The following is a 20,684-nucleotide window of genomic DNA, read 5'->3' on the forward strand; positions in this document are numbered from 1 at the left end:
GCAGGCCCTCCAAAAATGTTTGCAGAATGCATGATGAAAACAAGATTGCAAAAGCATGTCAGGCAGCCTCACAGATAATTACAGTATTTTAGCACACCACAAATACTCCCACATCCGTTTCCATTGGTCCAGCATATTATTACTTACTTTCAGTTCGGCTGCTTTCAGGAGGAGAAAATACAAAACGGATGGGAAATGGTCTAAGATGACTGGAGCCTAATGGTTTGAGTTTCCACATTATCTAAGGGATTACCAAGGCAAGATGTAGGGCTGTCTTAAGGAATGATATGGCCTCAGTGCAATGGATGTTTACAAGAAATCAAGAATAAAACTTTTTTTAAAAAAGCAAACAAACATTACAGATACAACATTACTGTTGGTGATTATTTTGTGCCTACCAGAAGATGACTGCTCTGATCAGGCCCATCTAGATGTCAACCAGAAACCCAGGCCTATCATCCCTAGCAGATAATTTTTAACCCGAGAGCACATACATGCTCATTGTACTAAATATTGTTGGGAAAATTAAAAAAAAAAAAAAAGAAACCAACACCAAGTCCCCAACCCTACCAATGAACTAAATTGAATCAAGTAACTATTTTCCCCCAAGACACTTCCCACCTCAAAGAGCACCTCCAAACTTTTGGGCCAAATAACCTTTCCTGTGGCCTAAAGTTGTACCTAGTAGTTGGAGATAATGAAATTTTCAGTTTACCAACCATGGAAATAAAATAGCTTGACGATGTCTAGACAATGCCATAATACTTCCTGATTTTTTCTATTAAACCTGAAACAAGGACTAAACTCCATGACATACAGTTTATAGACATTGACATTTTATTCTAGATCCCATGGAAAACCAAAGGGATTTGTAGAAACTTAAGTCACTAGACATCATGGAAAATCCATTCCTAGATAATTCAAGAATAAAAATATTTACCACGGTGAAAATTAAACTAGTTTCTATTGATGCTTGACTACAGCAAAAAAAGAAGTGTTATTAAAAACCTTTGTCTAATCAAACTATAATTGTTTCAGAAATTCAGACAGGAGACTTCAAATGAGATCTACCTATTAAACAAAAATGAGAGGTTTGAGTTAGACATTCAATTCCTGATATAGATGATCTCTTATTTGGTGCATCTTTTTCAGGAGATAAAAGCGATACAGAAAAACAAGAGCGGTGGCTACACACTGATGGGGCTGTGATGTGCTGGGCTGAAAGCAGTGACAGCATCGAAGGCAGCCAGTTGCCACAGTTGTACTGAGCAGATGAGAGTGGTGCTGCTTTGAGAACCCACCAAAATCTGAACAGTAAAACCAGGACAGCGAGTGAAGAGGTGAGTACAGGGCTGAGTGCAATGGACAACAGGCTCATGGTCAATGAATCACATGGAGCACTGTGGTAACTTCCACAAGGCTAAATGTCTAAATATTAAATATTGCCAAGGGTCTGAAATTCCAGCTACCCTCAACGTTAAGTGGCCTCCAGACTTGCAAGTTACCAGCGAATGCGCAAATTAGCAGCAAAATAAAGTTAAGTAACCTACTAAAAACTTTTCCCAAGAGATATTCTTGGGGGGAAAAAAAGAAAAAAAAAGGTAGTGCAGAATTCATAGCTATGCATGCATACGTGTTGTAGTTACTTCACACACAGCAATACTGAAAAGGGAGGTTATATATGGATCTGTGCACCAAGGGTTCAAGAAGAACTTGAAGAGTCTGACGAAGAACGCTAATATTTAAAAGCACATAAACTTAGCATGTTGTATTTACTGGCAAAGTGACAAATGCTATTCAGAGAGAATCAAGACCCTCACTCTCTTGACATTTAAAAAAAAAAAGGAAAAGCTAAAAATTGAGTAGGAAAGTATTGCCAGGAGACCTTGAAAAAGTTTGCAAAACTATATATTTTGCTTATCTGTGAGGTTTTTTTTGTGAGGTTCTCCTTTTTCTTAGTAAGAAATGCAATTTGCACTGACATGGCCAGATGGAACACACTCCAAAGCCTGCTTGTGAGTCCTGGGCATGAGATGAAATCTTAAGAACAAAGAAGAAATAATAAATGAGTTACTGAAAGGCAGCCCTAACAGAGACTGACAGACAGGATCTGAAGTGCATAGGTAATACTTGATCACACATCGCTTCAACATACCACCATTGGCTTTTGGCAGAAGGCAACTTCTTTCCTCTCCAAGCTACAAGATGAGGAAACATGAGCCCACAGACACAGGGCATCGTGGAGCTTCCCACCTCTAATGGAAAAATGCAACACCTCACAAGGAAAATGATGTCCAGTCTTTCACCCACTTTAGAATCTAGAAGTTTTTTTCCAGGAATCTGTCAAAGGTGTTAACTGCTCTACTACAGTGCAAAATTCCAACGGCCTTAGCTAGTAATTTCAGAAGGAAAAAAAATGAAACGAGTGACTGGCTTTCTGGCTATCCAATCTGCCACCTCTTAGGACCTATCCCAAGAGTCAAGACAGGTTTTGGTGCACATGTCGCTGCAGATATGAAGGTGGTGAAAGGCTTCATTTCTACCTCGAAAACATCTATCTGTGGCAGTAGGAGAAATGACACAGTCACCCACATGGCACCTTCCTCTTTAATCCATTTACTGGTGTGCATCCATCCTAGACTAGCTGAGTATATACCTGAGAAACATTAGTGTTAAAATATTGCCCTTTACAAAGACCGGTAGATGGGGCGAAAGTGCAGAAAGCAAGAGTTTTTCCCTCGATTTGTTTCGTTGTTAGAGTCACAGTTTTTAGACCTCCTGGTGCCACCCACAATCCACAGTAAGGACAAGTCCTGCTCAGAAGAAACACGAGTCAGCTCCTTTCTCCTTCTACGCACTAATGGTAGCTTTACTGGTTCACAGGTTTCAAAACCCTCATATCCAAAGAAAGTCATTAGAGTTCTCTAGAAAGAAATATGTACAATTGCTAAAGGGGCCGTCCTGGGTATCACCTACAATTATTCCAGTTAGCTTGGTGTCAATGTTTTGCCTATGGCTGTTATTTGGTTCAATGGCAGAATAAGGCGACGCTTTGAACAATTTGCAATTGAATTAGACACACACACGCATACACTCACACACACAGAGTCGGGCATGTGACTCAAAAAAGTACAAAACAAAAGCACAGGAGGCTTTGGTGGGAGGGCAGGGGTTCTAAATAAATAAACATCTTTACAGATAAAACACTTTGATTGCAGAAATATCACTGAGGTTTTTGAGAAGGCCGTGCAGAGGTTTGCATGCTAGAAGATAACTTTTTTGAGGATTTCTCTGCAGACTGCCTGCCACCCGGAGACGAGGGAACTCCAGAGTCTAGTTGGGAAGACTTGGATTTGCGAGCGGACAGCAGGGAATGTTTGGCAGAAGCAGGGTCCTTGGAGACAAGCTGCTCTTTTCCCGTTGCATTTGCATTTGGCTGCTGGGAAGCTGGAGGCTGGTGGCCTTTCTCCACCTTGTCATCCCCGGTGTTCTTACAGACGGACTTAACAGAGCTCCCACCAGCCTTTTTAGAGAGCAAGGCTGTCTTGCCAAGATCCGTCGAGCGCCGGGTTTCCTTCTGTCTCAAGGCTGATTTGAAGAAGGACAGCCCCTTGTCCTCAGACTTGCTGTCCCTCTTCAAACCAGACTTGATGCTTGTGCTGGGGGAGCGCAGGCTGGCCATGGAGGAGCTCCGCACGTGCTTCCCGGTCCCCCTGCCCTCCCCTGCTCGGGCCTGGCTCACCCGAGGGGAGTTGGGTTTGGAGGCGGAGGTGGCGCTGGCTCTGTCAGAACCCAAGCTTTGTCTGGAGCCCTCTCTACTCAAGCTCCGGTCTGAAGTCCTGCTCTTCCCAGGTGGGAAGGGGCTCCTTGTGGCAGGGCCCAAGGCCTTTTTGGCAGATGTGGAGGAAGCAGTGTAGGTGAGGGCCGAGGCTGACTTCTGCTTCTGTGGCGAAGGAGATGACACGGAGTCCTGAGATTTCGGGGATGACTCCTTTTTGGGTTGGGCAGGGGCAGGGGATGAATGCCGTCCACTGCCCCTGGAAGAAGAATCTGCTTTGCTGCGGGAGCGGGAGGGCTTTAGAGAGACTTTTACAGGAAGAGGAGAAGAAGGGGATGTACTTGAAAGGGATGACTCCTGGCTTGCCAAGGCTGGTCTCCCCTTCCGCAAGCTTTTCTCTGGCTCAGAAGTGCCTTTGGAACTGGGGGATCTCTTGGTTGTGCTCTCTGGTTTCTTTGCGATTGAGCCTGGGTGGCTGGGGGGTTTCACCTCTTTGACTGGAGAGCTGTCTACGGAGTCGCTCTGATCCACATAAGCGATCTGATTATTGTTATCAAATGGACCACAGAGCGGGGGCAGGCGGTCCCCTTGTGCTGAATGTTTGCTCTGTGTATCTACGACACTGGAGTTCAATCTGCGGGTGTCCGATTCATCTTTCAACACACCTTCCATGACAGCCAGAGGGGCCCGGCCCACAGCCTTGTGCTCACGGCGACTATGACTGTCGCTTGGTTCCTGGTAACTGCTAGAAAGGTTCCGCAAGCTACCAAAGCAAGAGATGGAGACCTTGTCATCCGCTGCCTCCCCGATCTTCTCCAAGGTGGAGGCAGAGCTGTGAATTGGCGAATCCCCTGAAAATCGGGATGGAGAATTGGAGCGCATCTGCAGCTTAGCAGACAGGGACCATGAAGGTCTCATGCAATTTTCATTGACGGCCAAGGGACTGGTGACAGAAGATCTGGAGGACAAACTCTGACGCTGGACACTTCTCACAAATGGTCGAGTTGAAAAGCCTCCTGAACACAGTAAAGAGAATACTGTTAAGCTAAGCCAGTGAAGACATTCTAACAACACTGTAAGACACTGAAGGTGAAACGAAGGTAGCCTCATGGGATGAAACGAGCATGACCTTCAGAGCCAGCCCATCTGGGATCAGGGAGTCCTTGTGTGGCTTTGACTTCTCTGAGCCCAGTTTCCTTATGTATAAAATAGGGACACTCTAACTCAGGATCATTCCAACACAGCAAACTTCTATTCGCCTCCTTGCCCTACATCAGGGCTCGGTATAACTTTTCCTGCGAAGGCCTAGACAGCAGATGTTAGGCTTTGCAGGCCAAACATTCAACTCCGCCACTGTTGCATGAAAGCAGCCACAGGTGACACGTAAGAAAACGTGTCTGACTGCACTCCAAAAATCTTTACAAAGAAAGGCAGTGGGCTGTATTTGGCCTATGGGGCTACAGTTTGCTGACCTCTGGTCTAACTCACAGGGCAAGTGTGACGATTAAATACAATCTTACAAGTCCTGTGCCCAACAGAGCACCTGGCACTCCATAGATGCTGTGAGCTATTGACCCAGCTTCATTACCTTCCTGAAGGTGATCTGGGGCTCACAGAAATGAAGTCCTTGACCAAGATTACACAACTCATTAAAGGAAGAGCTAATACCAGAACCCAGAACCCCTTGACTCCCCGCACCACTCAATTCCACATGTAAGCTGGCCTGTAATTGTTGACTACAGATGTGGATCAACGCAAAGAGCTAAAAAGACTTGGATATCTTACACTCCTATTTCCAGTGACTTAAAACTTCCAAAACAATATTCATAATCAGAGGCCGGGCGTGGTGGCTCACGCCTGTAATCCCAGCACTTTGGGAGGCCGAGGCGGGCGGATCACGATGTCAGGAGATCAAGACCATTCTGGCTAACATGGTGAGACCCCGTCTCTACTAAAAATACACAAAAAATTAGCCAGGCGTGGTGGCGGGCGCCTGTAGTCCCAGCTGCTGGGGAGGCTGAGGCAGGAGAATGGCGTGAACCCGGGAGGTGGAGCTTGCAGTGAGCCAAGATCGCACCACTACACTCCAGCCTGAGAGACAGAGAGAGACTCCGTTTAAAAAAAAAAAAAATACTCATAATCAGAACCACATACTCCTATTTGGTGTGGCTCAAAACGTCCTAAGAAAATATTCTAAATTAAATTTTCTACACAATGATACTACAGTTGTGATATTTACAAAATTCTGTCTTTATAGAGCCTAAGAAATAGGCTCTATTCTGTGGGCAAAACCCAGCACCATTATACAATGATGATGCTTAAAAGGATATTGATTTCACCAACTGCACTGCTTAAAAATAGATTGAGGCAAACCTTATTGAGGCTTATTGTTAAAATGACAGTGAATTCTAAGTTTAAAGGCAGTACTGAAAATAACCTCTGCCTAAACAAGCAAAGGTTCACCAGTCAGTTTTCCACAAGATGTGAGGAGCCGGAAGGAGCTTAGGAATTGCAGTCCAATGTTTTTATTTTACAAATAAAGAGGAAGAGGCAACAAGCCAGAAGAGGTGGCAGAACTAGAGCTATGGTGCAGCTCTCTTCGCCTGGCATTCTTCTTCCAGACTCTTGCAATTTTAACTCAATTTCATTTTCTCAGAATTATCCATCACCACTAGAAGCAGATTACAGTGATCGAAATGCTGGCTGCAGACTGAGACTTGTTGGCAGATTGAGTCACTGTGCTCATTACAGAAGCTGCACTCACTCCTCCTTCCAGCTCCCAGTACTGTGGCTGCCCGGTCCTTCTCACACCACCTGGGTCCCTGTAGAAACTAAGGTCTATCCTGCCATTACCCAAGCAGAAAGTGAAAGTTTAAAAAGAAAAAAAAAAGAGTTCAATTTTTATCAGACTTTTTACTATTTCTATGCAAAGGCAACAACAGCTTTTGTTCTAGATGCTTCTGTACTAAAAAGAACATTCCACAGCTTCCTCCCTGGGGAGCAGCATGGTGGAAAGGTGAGGCACTCCTGGGGCCAAGAGAGCCAGGGGCCTCCGTGCCAAGCCTGGAGCCGACTCCCCACCAGGTGGCCTGGGCAAAGCACAACCTCTCTGAGCCTCTTCCAGCTATTCTGCTTTTTAAAACACTTTGGGAAAAAAAAAAAAAAAAAGGTATACATTGGTATATAAAGCTCCAGCCTCCACAAGAGACCTTACAAGTGGAAAATAATGAAGTGGAAGGAGAAAGTACTGGGACACAGGAAAAGCAAATGACTCTGTTAATACAAAATGCTTCTTAGGATCATAACTCACAGCTACACAGGTCCACTCCCTGTAGCTCCCTTTGGGTTCTCCTACCATCTCCTTGGGACTTAGCTCCTAGGAAAAACACGAGGGACTCTGCTGTGTCTGTGAGTTACCATTCTGGAAATGTGTCACCAAAACCCACACCCACCATCATCTTCACTCCTTTCTCCAGTCATCTCCACGGACTCAGAGAGCGAGGCCAGGGAGGTGCGTCTGGAGGAAGCTGCAGAGGTCACACTGGCTGGCTTGCTGCCCGGGAGCCGGCTCACCCAGTGTTCACACAGGGAAGAACTCGTGGAGCCTGCAGAGAAGAAAACAGGCATGGAGGTCAGGTTGGGATCCCTCGGCCAGCCCTGAGCCACACACACCCTCATGAAGGTGCTACCAGCTGAGCTGGGGGGCGCTGATGTCCTCACCCCGAGGTCAGCATCAATTCCCAGACCCTGTGTCATGTCGTGCCTGCCCGAATATCCCCAGTTAAGATGAAAAGATGTAAGTCCAGACTTCTGGACACATGAAATTTATAGTAATAAAATGCAAGGATAGGGATGAATACTTTATAATGTAAGTCTGAGTCTAAAGAATTGGCAAGAGAATGGAATAGACAAGCATTCATACTTTCACTCTACAAATATTTATTAAGCATCTACATGCCAGGCACTGTTCTAAGCAATTGCAGTAATATTTCTTACACAAAGAGAAGAGAGGATGCGGCAGTGTACTCTTTTTCTCTCAGCCTCACTGTTTTAAGGAAATTTGTAACCATTTTCATAATATTAATAAAATACACACACACAGCTATATGTCAATCTGCCCTGTCTGTTCCAGGGATGCCCTTAAATATTTATTAGGGCAAGAGAAATTGCTCTTGAAATGGAGTACATGAAGCAGCATGACTGTCTCAAGTAGACCTCAAGAAGGTGTCATTTCTGAGCACATCTGAGATGGGTGGAAGAGCACTGGAGTTCCCGCTCTGTTAAGTGAGTGAGTGGCTGTACACTGGGTGGGCTTGGCCCCCAGCAGGGCGTCATTCTGCTTGAGAGATGCCTTGTTTTCACTGCTTTGAACTCACCCCCTGCAAGCTTCAAGAGAAGCAAGGATTCATAGCTCCTAACCTGATTGCACATTACCACATTCTAATCCTCTGTCACGCTCTCTTGAAGTCAAACTCTGCATTCAGAAACGTGTGTCCACTTGTTTGGATTATGTGTGGCTGCATTCATATTGTGTGTGGGTACTGGTCCCTGCATTTATCAAACACAACAGGCTGGATGTCATCTGGCTAAACCCAAGCCATCCAATATTATCACAGCCATCAATCCTTCTCCTAACAGAATAGGCCAATCTTCTCACTGGAAAAGCAGACTATTTCTAATGGTCCTTTACCCTTTACAAAATGTTTTAACACACATTTACCTAACTGGATGCTTACGACGACCCCATGAGGTAGGCATTATTATTACACCTGTATTATAGATGATTGCTATTGCTATGTGGCCCAGATGGGACAGGCTCCAGGATAACCCCAGGACAGGGGGTAGTATGCCACGCTGCTTTTCAGCTCATCCATGAATTTATCCACAAGAACACATCATGAGCTTTCTTTGCGCCAGGTCCAACCCACTGTCCCCGGTGAACTCCACTGGGCCACAGCTGCTGTCACATTCCTCCCCAACTTCCTTGACTGAAATCATTTTAGTTTCTAGATTAAATGGAAATGTAAGGATTCATCTGATCAAACTGACAGAGTCATGAGAGCCTCCAGAGAGGTCCTCTAGACCATTCATTACAATCTTTTGCTCTGGAAAAAACTGCCCAAGAACAAGAGGGGACCTCACCTGCCACCGAGCTATTGGCTGACCATGACGGGATGGCTGTCCGCCTCTGGTAGAAGAGGATGTATGCTGTCTGCGTGCAGACCTCATCTTCTGACAGCTGCTGCACATCGCTGTCATCGAAGCAGTACCAGAGGCCGTCCACAGAGTTCTTACAGTACGCTGCCAAAGAGAGCCCGCCATCAGCACCAGGGGAGGCTGCACCAGCCACTTCATGCGACCCACGGACACCATCTCTTTGGCTCATCTAATTAACTCAAGAACGTTTTAAGGCTGCGTGTAGCAACACAGAAAGAGGTTTAAAAAAATTATAAATTCTATATCACACTCGAGCAAAATGTCTTGAGAAATTCCAAACTATTCCAAGTAGATGCAGTTCCAGTTGATCTTAGAAAACACACACTTATTTAAACCAATGGGTCTCAACCAGGGAACTGTGTCCGTGGCAGGGGGAGTGGGATTTGGCAATGAATGGAGATGTTTTTGATTGTCACAACTCAAGGGAGAGGTGCTACTGGCATACTGGCATCTAGTGGGTAGAGGCCACGGATGCTGCTAAACATTCTATAATGCACAGGACAGCCTCCAGCAACACAAAATTGTCCGGCCAAAATGTTAACGGTGCCAGGGTGAAGAAACCCTGAGTTCAGTGTGTTACAACATTTTAGTGTCTATTAGAAATAGAAAATAATATGAATAGAAATAACAATATAATGATATGATAGCAGATAATATTTAACACTTATTATGTGCCAAGCATCTCATTTAATCCTAAGATTTGTTCTCTTATTACTCCCAATTTCCAGAGGTTGAAAAAGATTAACTTGCTTGCCCAAGGTCGTGCAGCTGGTGAAAGGCAGAAGCCCAGCTCATTTCAGGTTTATAAAGTCCTTGGCTTGCACCTGAAGCCCTATCCTGCCCTGCTTCCCTCAGGGAGGAGCACAAACCAGGCTCCATGGAAGTTCCCTGGCAGACTGAGAACACATGAGCTCATGAATGCAGGAGGACTTCTTTCAGTCCAAATTCTAAGCCTGAGCTAGAAATAAAGAACATTCAAGTAGCAGCAAGAACAGACAAAAACTTAGAGTTCACAAAGCCAGTCATCCTGCAAGGATATATCAAAGGGTGTTATAAGCTTGATCCAGAAAAGTACATTATGATCACATTTTCTAAAAATATGCATTTATTTGGGGTGAGAATAAACAAGTACTAGAATATTTAGCTGAATGCTGGAACAGACTCAGGATGGCCCCAGGGATGGGGCAGATAAGGTCCTGAGAGGCACCAGGAGTGATTCCTTCAATGGGCCATAACCATTTCCACAAGTATGGAGCCTTAAGGGATAAAAGGGACTCAGGTGAGAAAGGGCTACACCAGACAAGTCCCCCAAATGGAGAGCAGAATAAGAACCTATGAATGGAGGCAGGGAAGTTATTTGCAGCTGAGAACTTGCTGGAACCAGAAGGGAAAGAAATTAAAATGTAAGCAGCAAATGGAGCTCTAAGAAAACAGCAATTGTTTGGCCAATGGCGTCAGGTCAGGCTTGATGCACACATGACCCAGCTGGGGAGCAGCTGCTCTTCTGGAGTGGTGAGTGGGAGCAGAGCTGTGAGGGACATGCCCAAGAGGAGGAGACAGAACAGCCTTGCCTCCTTTCAACCTGCTCCTCTTCAGAATGGTCTCTTCTCAGTCACAGTGTGGAAACTGAGGCAGCACAGCAAACTTGTTAATTACAAAATAATTATACTTGCTTTTCTTCCTAGAACTATTTTCTGAAGTATTTTCTAGGCCAGTGCTACTAGAATTATGGCTCACGGACTGACACGAGCCCATATGAGAGAAGCACCAAAAAGGAGAAAAGCATTAAAAAAACTTTTATAGCAATCTGATACTGCCGTGATATTTTTATTGTAACTTTACAAATGCACTAGTTGATAAAGGATTGGAAATTTTAAAGTAGAAAAAACCAAGTTCTTCATCACAGATGGTGTGAGAGGCACTGTTCTAGAATCCTTATACAATCAATTATATCATTATACCAACAATTATAGCTAGAAACAGTGCAAAATAAAGATTACATCAAAATAAACATTCCAGGCTGGGCACAGTGGCTCATGCCTATAATCCCAACACTTTGTGAGGCTGAGGCAGAGGACTGCTTAAGATACGGAGTTTAAGACCAGTCTGGACAACATAGTAGGCCCTGACTCTACAAAAAAATTAAAAAATTAGGCAAGTGTGGTGGCGCACACCTGTAGTCCCAGCTACTTGGGAAGCTGAGGTGGGAGGATCTTGAGCCTGGGAGGCTGGGGCTGCAGTGAGCCATGATCACACCACTGCACTCCAGCCTGGGTTGTGACAAAGTGAGACCCTGTCTCAAAAAATAAAAAAAATAAACATTCCAAATGAAAACTTAAAAACGGGGGTGGGGGATGAGAGAGCATCAGGAAGAATAGCTTAATGGATGCTGGGCTTAATACCTAGGTGATGGGATGATCTGTGCGGCAAACCATCATGGCACATGTTTACCTAAGTAACCAACCTGCAAATCCTGAGCACGTACACCTGAACTTAAAAGTTGATGTTTAAAAAAAAAAAAAAAAGAAAAAACTTAAAAACAGAGTATCTTTAATTCAACAATGCTAAGAATATTTAAAATGTTCTCTAAGACTCTAAACATCTCATATACTAGAAAAGTGGTGGTAGGGCCTCAGCATGAGAAAGGGGAAATAATACAGAAACATCTGAGCACATCCTGGGTAATAGGTCCCTTGAGGTCAGCATGACCACTTTCTGGCTCACTAACATGGTAGCCAAATTAGTGGACAGTTACCTGCCCCAGGACACAGAGCTAGAAAGATGTGTCTGGCTTCTAACCCAAGCTCCTTCCACCAAACTGTACTGCCTCTAAGGTAGTTGGAGGTTTCCAGGCATTTTCCAAGATCTGTTCTCTATATAAAGAGCAACACGATGCTAAAGTCTAGCCCTGTCTTGTTCTTCCCAACAATTTCTTCCCAGAAACTATGTAACAAGCCAGTCCATATTTTCTTGAGAAATAGTGTTATAAATGGAAAATGCATTCTTTACCAAAGCTGAGCTGGTGAACGTCAATCAAGGACACTGGCAAAGGTGTTACAACACCGGGTGAGTTGTAAAGTTAAATGACCTCCATGTCCCTTTCCATTCTACCAGTCCACAAGTATAGAATTCCATCACTCCGTACCAAAGAACACAGACATGACTGGTAATGCCACAAAAGCAAAAATCCAACAAAACACAATATTTGTACACATGGCCCCCATAAAATAGAAACCTAAAATATGTAAGATACCAAATATACTATTATCATCATTGAAATATGGTTTAAACCAAAGTACAAGGCAAAATATATCTAAACATTTAATTCACATTAACTTGTGTCTTCTATGAAGTTAGAGCATCTTTTAAACTTGTCTAGCTTCTTCCTCTCCTTGAAAGTGCTTCCTAGAGCAGGCAGAGGCAATCTAAGCCGTTCCATTACGAGATGCGCTCAAAGTTGGGATCACTCCTCTCACAAACAATTGCTGCCTGCAGCATTTAAATATTTAAAGAACTTCTGGCAGTAAAATGAGTTTGAAAAAAAATATATCTATTTAAAGAACTTGAATTAAAAGGGTTTCAAGAATAAAAGATTATTGTGTCCAGTAATCTTCCCCAACTCTGCCCTCCTGGAAGGGAACACAGCAGACTGAAAGAGTGAGTATGAAAGGTAGCAAGGCCAACGGACTCCTCTGCCTTGGGTGATGGGGAGGGAGGTTCATGGCTAAATACTAGAGAAAAGAGCCCCAGAGATTTAATAGTACCCAGGATTGGGCAGACCCCACCCTTCCTCCACCTCTCCCTACCTTTATAAATCAATGGTCAGCACTAGCACTCGGGGTCTTGCTGCAAAAACCACTGAATTAATAAAGTCCCTGAGAAGTATACATGTATAATACAGTGAGTGTGAAGGATGCAGAAATCCAAATCCTAGCCACTCACACGGATAATCAAATTAATCACATCAACCCTCACATCAACAAATAAAGCCCTGAAATCTGCCTGGCTCCCAAAACGCTCATGCAGGCCCTTAGCCCAATGATTCCATTTCCAAGACTCAATCTCAAGGAAATACAGAATTAAAATCCAGAAAAAGTGAAAGAGCATAAAGATATTCATCAATGTTACAAGAAAAGTTAAAAACCAGAAACAGGCAGGGCGCAGAGGCTCACGCCTGTAATCCCAGCACTTTGGGAGATCACAAGGTCAGGAGATCGAGACCATCCTAGCTAACACGGTGAAACCCCATCTCTACTAAAAATACAAAAAATTAGCTGGGCCTGGTGGCGGGTGCCGGTAGTCCCAGCTACTCGGGAGGCTGAGGCAGGAGAATGACGTGAACCTGGGAGGCGGAGCTTGCAGTGAGCCAAGATAGCGCCACTGCACTCCAGCCTGGGCCAGAGAGCAAGACTCCGTCTCAAAAAAACAAAAAAACAAACAAACAAACAAAACCCAGAAACAATATAGATGTTCAGCAATGGCGAAGGGTTAGGTAACATTAGAGGTCTATCAACAGAACATTCTGTGGTCATTAAGAAGTATTTATAGGCCGGGTGCAGTGGCTCATGCCTGTAATCCCAGCACTTTGGGAGGCCAAGGAGGGCAGATCACCAGGTCAGGAGATTGAGACCATCCTGGCCAACATGGTGAAACCCCGTCTCTATTAAAAACACAAAAATTAGCTGGGTGTGGTGGTACGTGCCTGTAGTCCCAGCTACTCGGGAGGCTGAGGCAGGTGAATTGCTTGAACCTGGGAGGCGGAGGTTGCAGTGAGCCTAGATCATGCCACCACACTCCAGCCTGGTGAGAGAGCGAGACTCCGTCACAAAAAAAAAAAAAAAAAAAAGTATTTATAAAAAATTAAGTGTCCACATCAAGCTACTTCTGTTATAATACTAGGCGTGAAGATGAGGATACAGAAGTGCATGCGCCACTCACCCCTCACTGTGCTGCTGTGCTTCTGAATTTGTGACCTGTCTATCCACCCCGCTGGCCCATGAGGTGAGGCAGCAGGTTCCTTTCCCCAACAGCTGACCCTCCCCCTCTAGCAGGCTCTGACCACTCTCTCCTCTGGCTCCGACCTCTGCCCACTGCTCACACCTCCAACACAGAACCCATGATGTGGGACTCCTTTTTAAACCATATCTGTACCCACATCTCCCCCTACTTGATTACACTCTCAGAAGATAGACGCTGGGGACCTACTGATCTCTGCTGTTATCGATAGAGCCCAGCGCAAGCAGGATGTGAGGGGCTCAATAAATGTTCACTTGAACAACAACAACAAAATGCCAGTATAATCCCAACAGTGGAAAATAATGGCAAAAACTTAAGAGAAAAACACGTCAAGTATATACTACATACCGAAATATTACCTATATACAGTGGAACATTATTCAGCCCTAAAAAGGCAGGAAATTCTGATACCTGCTACAACATGGATGAACCTTACAGACATTATGCTACATGAAATAAGCCAGTCACAAAAGAACAAATATTGAATGACTCCATTTAAAAGACGTACCAAGAGTAGTCAAATTCACAGAGACAGAAAGTATAGTGCTTGTCACAGGAGAGAAAATGGGAATTAGTGTTTATTAGATACAGAGTTTAAGTCTGGGAAGATTAAAAAACTTGTAGAGATGGATAGTGATAATGGTTGCACAACAATGTGAGTGTACTTAATGTCACTGAACTGTACACTTAAAAATGGTACATTTTGTTATGTATATTTTATCGCAATTAAAAAAAAATGTTACCAGTGGTTATCTCAGTGATAAGCCCATGGATGATGGTATTCTTTCCACCTCTAGCCTCTAAATTTCATGATGAACATAGTTGCTTTTATAAATGACAAGGTCAATTTAACCTTAAAACAAAAAGAAAAACCCTTCTAAGTCACTTTAAAGACACTATAAAAGTGTCAGGCACTTGTATCCCAGCTACTCCGGAGAATGAGGCAGGAGAATTGCTTGAGCCCAGAAGTTCAAGGCTGTAGTGTGTGATAATCACATCTGTGAATAGCTACTGTACTCCAGCCTGGGCAACATAGCAACAGCTCATCTTTAATTTAAAAAAAAAAAGTAGTTCACAATCATTTAAAATGAGAGAGAAGATAGAACTCAAGGAACTCTATCTAGCAAAACCATAAATGGGGAGTGCAGGTTAGGTAAACAAAGAGCAAATCCTCAGTTGACCAGACAATGCCATCTGCACATACCACTCCCCAATCAGTCGGCTACCTACTGGACGACCCCATCAGGAAAAGGAGGAAGAATGTTCGTTTATTTGCTCTTGGGCAGAGATCCAGAGGATGGAAACTGCCCTCACAGTTGGCACACTGCCTACAGGAGGGGAAATGAGGCTCTAAAGTCAAGTCACCCTGTCACAAGCAAACCCGTCTGAAGGACTCGCCAGCACAGACACGCAGCCTCTCACACTGCAGACCTGTGTAGTGCCCCCCTTGCATGGTGCCATGGTGATTGCACACAGCATACAGGTCATAGATGTAGTCCTCAGGGTCCCTCCCGAGTCCATAGGGCCGTCTCCACGGGGACCAATGGGATGGCAAACTCCAGCTGCTCTGGCTCCTCTTAACCACATGAGGTGTCATGTCCAGGCCAGTCAAGGGGAATTTGACCATATTCTGAAGTTTCATGCGCCTGTCTCCTTCCTGTTGCAAGAAGAAAAACAAGTTCTGGTGATATTTTAATGCAAGCAGATGGCAGATCACTTTAGGGGGGAATGTGGATCCTATCAGATAAAGCGTTGTGAGTTACCTATCTGATGTTTCCCAAGACATACAAATCAGGGAAACAGATGACAGTTTTAGCTATCTAGAGGAACAGGTTTTAATATCAGCTAAGGTGGAACCAGTAAGGATCCATATAGAGGGGGTAAATGAGCTTCTCTGAGTCTTCCTTTCATCTGTTAAAGGGCTTTACAGCATTTGACTTACAAAAAAAATGACAGTATCAGGTGGCTCTTCCTGATACCTCTGTCAAAGAGACATGAAAACTAATGATGTGATGGCTCCGTGAAGGGGAAACCACAGCGCCTGGTGCAGAAGAGCCTCTCGATAAGCAGTGCCTGTTCCCCTCCACCTCCTCCAACAGGCACATCACAAGGCAAAACTGACTTAGCTTAACATATCCACTCAGTGGCAATCTTTGGTAATCTGTATTTTCCATTAAACCTATAGGGAAATGCTTTGAAATCCAACCATCAGTTGAATAGATATTGACTGAGTGTTTCCTGTGTCTATGGGAACTTTAAAAAATTAACCAGGCATAGATATGTCCACCCTAAGGAGCTACGTATGGGTCTGTGAAGGGAAGAAAAATGTTCATGAGAGAAAGGGACGATGGGTCCTGGGTGGTCAGGAAGGCCAGCCTGAAGAATCTGGATTGTATCCTCTGAGGCTTTTATGGAAAAGGTGATGTCACCAGAGTTGTGGGTGAAGAACTGTGTAAGCAGTGCACAGAACGTGTTAGAAATAGGAGTAATGGAGGTGAAGAAATCAATTAAAAGTCATTGTAACAGTGACCAGCTGAAAAGCAACAAAATGTCTGAACCAGTATGGTGACAGCAAGAATGGGGAGGGGACACACAGGAGTCAATGAAGAGGCATGGCCATGCCTAGATGAGAGGGACAAGAAACAAGAGTCAAAGAGGACACTGCAGGTTTGTGTCTGAATTGCTGGAAGGGTGGTGACATGCCTTCAAAAGAAAACAGAAAGCCCAGGAAATTACTCTGTGTCTGGGGAAGGAGGCACAGCAGGCTGGGATCCAAACCCTTAGCCAGCTTTCCACCTGCAGATCCCAACGGAATACACAGTGGGTGCCAAATGCCCACTCTTCACTCCCATAGGAGCTGAACCTCAAACCTCTGTGTGAAAGCCCCAGACCTGGGGACCATGTGTGTGTCGCCCCTGTTACCTCCGCCTCCTCAGACAGTCCTGAACATCTCTCCATCTCTACTGCCACAACCTATCCCATCCACTAGCAGTCCACCCTGGATGATGGCAAGGGCCTCCTTCAGGTCTCCCCATCGTCATTCTTGTAGCCTCTAATACATTATCTACACAATAGCCAGAATAATATTTTCAAAATACAGATGTGGTAAGGTTGCTTCTCTGCTTATAACCCTTCATCAGAATCCTACTCCACCCACAAAGGGTTCCTTGGACAACCAGCATCCACCCACGTCTTCCATCAACTCCCACCACTGCCCACCCCTCTGGAGTGCCTGCCCACCTGGCCTGCTCCCAGCCTCTCGTGCAGGCTGTGCTTTCTCCACTGCCAGGCTTTGCACACATGCTCCCTCTGCCCCCATGTGGGAGATCCCTGCTTCCACCTCACCTAGTAAAAGCTTGCTCATCTTTCAGATACAAACTTAGAGCCAGGCCTCCTGGAGTCCGCTAATGTTTACTTCCCATTTACCTCTTACAATGAGACTGTCTAGACAATCCTAACCTCAGGGAATAGACAGCCTTTTTGGAAAAACTGACTCACAAAGCAATACAATTCAAAGCAGATTTTCTTTGTATTTATTTATGACTCATCTCCCCAACCATACAACAGCTTCTCAGGAGCAGAACACCCGTATTACATTAGGTAGAAGCAGAATTCTACCACCCCCAGAAAAGATCTCTACTTAGTTCTTTTTAAATCCCAGAGAACACTTGACAAAATTTAAGCACGACATTTACAAGTCAAGAACAAAGTAAAATATCTGCAATCTGAACTAACATCAAATTTTGCCTTGGGAAAGAACAAAACATTACCCTAAACACAGGGGCAAAAGTGTGTCTATAACATACACAGACAGGACTCACTGGATCAAACAGGTATACCAAAGAACCCCCACAAAGCCCATCAGCAGGGGGCATAAGAAACTTGTCACAACTTGTTTGTTCCTGAGGATAGAGGATTTCCATACCTGCCGAAATCTCTTTAGATGTATAATAAGCACATCAGGCAGAGTCCAGAGGCTTAATGTAATGCTTCCCTGCTGCAGCTGCTTACAGTGTGGGCAACGCCAGGCATCATCGGGGGCAAGCTGAAAACAGAAGCATGACTCCCGTTAAGTGCCACTTAATGCAAGACTGTGTTACGGCTGGACTAATGCCTTAGCCAGGGCATGGTGCAACTCAAAATCTCTCTGGAAACTGCAAATGCTGGGCATCAATGGAATAACACAATCAAAAGTGGCCAGAGCTGGTACCCAAACTCTAAACGGATTCTGGCTTGTTGGATAGATTATCCCTCAAAGAGGAATGACTAAATCGGTAAATACTATATAAATGTTAAATATGTTATTTTCTTTCTTTTTTTTGAAACAGAGTCTCACTCTATCACCCAGGCTGGAGTACAGTGGCGTGATCTCGGCTCACTGCAATCTCCACCCCTCAGGCTCAAGTGATTCTCCCACCTCAGCCTCTTCAGTAGCTGGGACCACAGGCACGCATCACCACACCCAGCTAATTTTTGTATTTTTGGTAGAGACGGGGTTTTGCCATGTTGCCCAGGTGCTCTTGAACTCCTGGACTCAGGCGATCCGTCCACCTCAGCCTCCCAAAGTGCTGGGATTACAAGTGTGAGCCACTGCACCCGACCAGATGTCACTTTCTATGTGCCATGCACTGCTCTGGATAATGGAATTATTTAGTGATCAAGACAGATGGAGTACCTGCTCTCATGGAGCATATACTGTCTCAATTCTGTCCCTCACCTCCTGTCCTCCAGCCATACTGGCTTCATTTCTGTTTGACAGTCTTGCCAAAGGGCCTTTGTTTCCTACTCCAGAACCTTTGCTTCCTTTATTTACTTGTTCCACTAGACTATAAACAGCATGTAGGCAAAAATGTTGTTTATGTTGGCCCCTGCTACTTCTTCAGTACCAGCATGATACCTAACATGGTATGTACTCAAAAAACACCTACTGAACGAATGAGCTCCTGTTAAAAGGTATCCTGCTAGCATTCTAGATCAGTGAGATGTGTTGTGGAATACTAGTGCTGCCATCTAGTAGATTTACTCATCCATTATCTTTGTGCCATTATCAAACATCTCCAAAGTCATTTAAAAAAAAAAAAAAAAGCTAAACAGGGCAAGGTGTCATAGAGAAGATACAGTCAACCAATTCCGAACCCAACTATTTCATAATTGAGTGCAAAACTGGGAGGAAAAAAAAAAGGGGGAAAAAAAACCCCATGTCTTATGAAAAACTATTATTAAAGGAACTAGCTAAAAACAGTGTGGGGGAGAGAAGACTCGGTGGAAATACAAAAGCTATTTTCAAATATTCGAACAACAGACAAAAATAAAATTAGGACTTCTGAGTCGTAATGAATTTAAGACAGAGAACAACTGTTGGCTATAGTAACCAGTGGACATATTTCAGGTTAACTTCAGTCACCATCAGAGCCATCCAGAGAAAACATGGTCTATCTCTGTCTTAAGGAGGCAAACCACCTCATAACAAAAGATATTCAAACTCAGGCTAAGCAATCACCTATTTGAAATTAAACAGAAGAAGAACCCAACCACTAGAATAGAAGAGTTTTAAAGTCCCCTTCAATCCTGAAATTGCATGACTCCCTCTATTTAAGAGTGAAGAGTTACAACTAGTAGTCAAAATTATGATCCTAGATATCAGTGCAAGGTTAGATGACTCCAAGTACTCTCGTCAATGTTTATAAGGTGCATAAAAATCACACAGGCCTCGGCCCCACCCACAGAGGCTTATCTAGCCATCTCTCTGTCCATCCATTCATTTAAATACTTACTGGGTCCCTACTACCTGCAAAGCCTTGCTGTCTACTTTCTGGTCTATATCTACACTGTTCAATATGGGACCCACTAGCCACCATGTGTCTGCCGAGCACTTGAAACGTGACTAATGCAGCAAAGGAACTGAATTATTTACTTCACTTAATTTTAATTAATTTTTTAAATTTAATTAATTTAAATTTAAATAGGTCCTGGCACCTAAGTTCTTGGTACCAAAAGGTCAAGAATCACTGTTAAAGTTACTAAGGAAAAGATCTTAAAACTTCTAAATTGAGAAAGAAAATCACCAAAACTTGATCATTAACCATTAAAAAGAACTAACTATGAAAGTTCATTTCCAGAGTACTTCAATTAATCAATGTTTTCTAGAAACTTACAACTTTTTCTTAAAGTCCTAAAAGCAAGAGCATTAAGATGCTCATTACATGTGTGGACTTACATATGTGCAAAATCCTGCGGCGACTTCTGGGGCATGATTTGTTTCTCACTGTCACCTTGCCACGCCCCACTCCCCACTGCCCTGAGCAACCAAGAAATGCTGCCCAGCCTCTTACCCGCTCCTCTTTGGTGTAGAGTTGGAAACACTGGGATAAAGTGCAGGTTTGAGGCTGATGATGACGCTCCCTTTGCAGACGAACACTTTCTGCATCAGGGATATACTCATCCTCAGTATTTACAAACAAGCTGCAATTACGGGGAAAAGCATCTATCAGAGAATGTCTTGCAAAACAGAAGGAAAAATACAATTATGGCTTCATGAAGTGACTACAGACTCATAACCAAAAGGAAAAAAAAATCAATGTGTAAGAAAACAAAAGTAGTGACCCAACTTTTCTATATTCCAAAATGTTCTCGAGAAGTTCTCTGTATACAAAGTTATTTCCAGAACTAACTT

At 44.0% G+C, this 20,684-nt stretch overlaps 1 protein-coding gene across 8 annotated transcripts in view; it reads right to left on the reverse strand.

Moving 5' to 3' along the window:
* Positions 1 to 879: 879 nt before the first annotated feature.
* USP31 (ubiquitin specific peptidase 31) overlaps positions 880 to 20,684 on the reverse strand; it is an 85,463-nt gene continuing 65,658 nt past the window's right edge. For 7 of the 8 annotated variants that reach the window (XM_058440823.1, XM_058440820.1, XM_058440822.1 and 4 more), the window contains 6 exons: positions 20,344 to 20,473; positions 17,937 to 18,056; positions 15,443 to 15,668; positions 8,921 to 9,079; positions 7,231 to 7,383; positions 2,597 to 4,794 (listed from right to left, as the gene is read on the reverse strand). In XM_058440823.1, the coding sequence (XP_058296806.1) occupies positions 3,224 to 4,794; positions 7,231 to 7,383; positions 8,921 to 9,079; positions 15,443 to 15,668; positions 17,937 to 18,056; positions 20,344 to 20,473 (2,359 nt within the window). In that variant the 3' untranslated portion in view covers positions 2,597 to 3,223. Of the gene's footprint in view, positions 4,795 to 7,230; positions 7,384 to 8,920; positions 9,080 to 15,442; positions 15,669 to 17,936; positions 18,057 to 20,343; positions 20,474 to 20,684 lie in introns of all 8 variants that reach the window. The other variant, XM_032157110.2, reaches the window with a different exon arrangement.

The sequence above is a fragment of the Hylobates moloch genome, unplaced genomic scaffold (genome assembly GCF_009828535.3).
Source record: "Hylobates moloch isolate HMO894 unplaced genomic scaffold, HMol_V3 SCAFFOLD_6, whole genome shotgun sequence".
NCBI classification, from domain to species: domain Eukaryota; kingdom Metazoa; phylum Chordata; class Mammalia; order Primates; family Hylobatidae; genus Hylobates; species Hylobates moloch.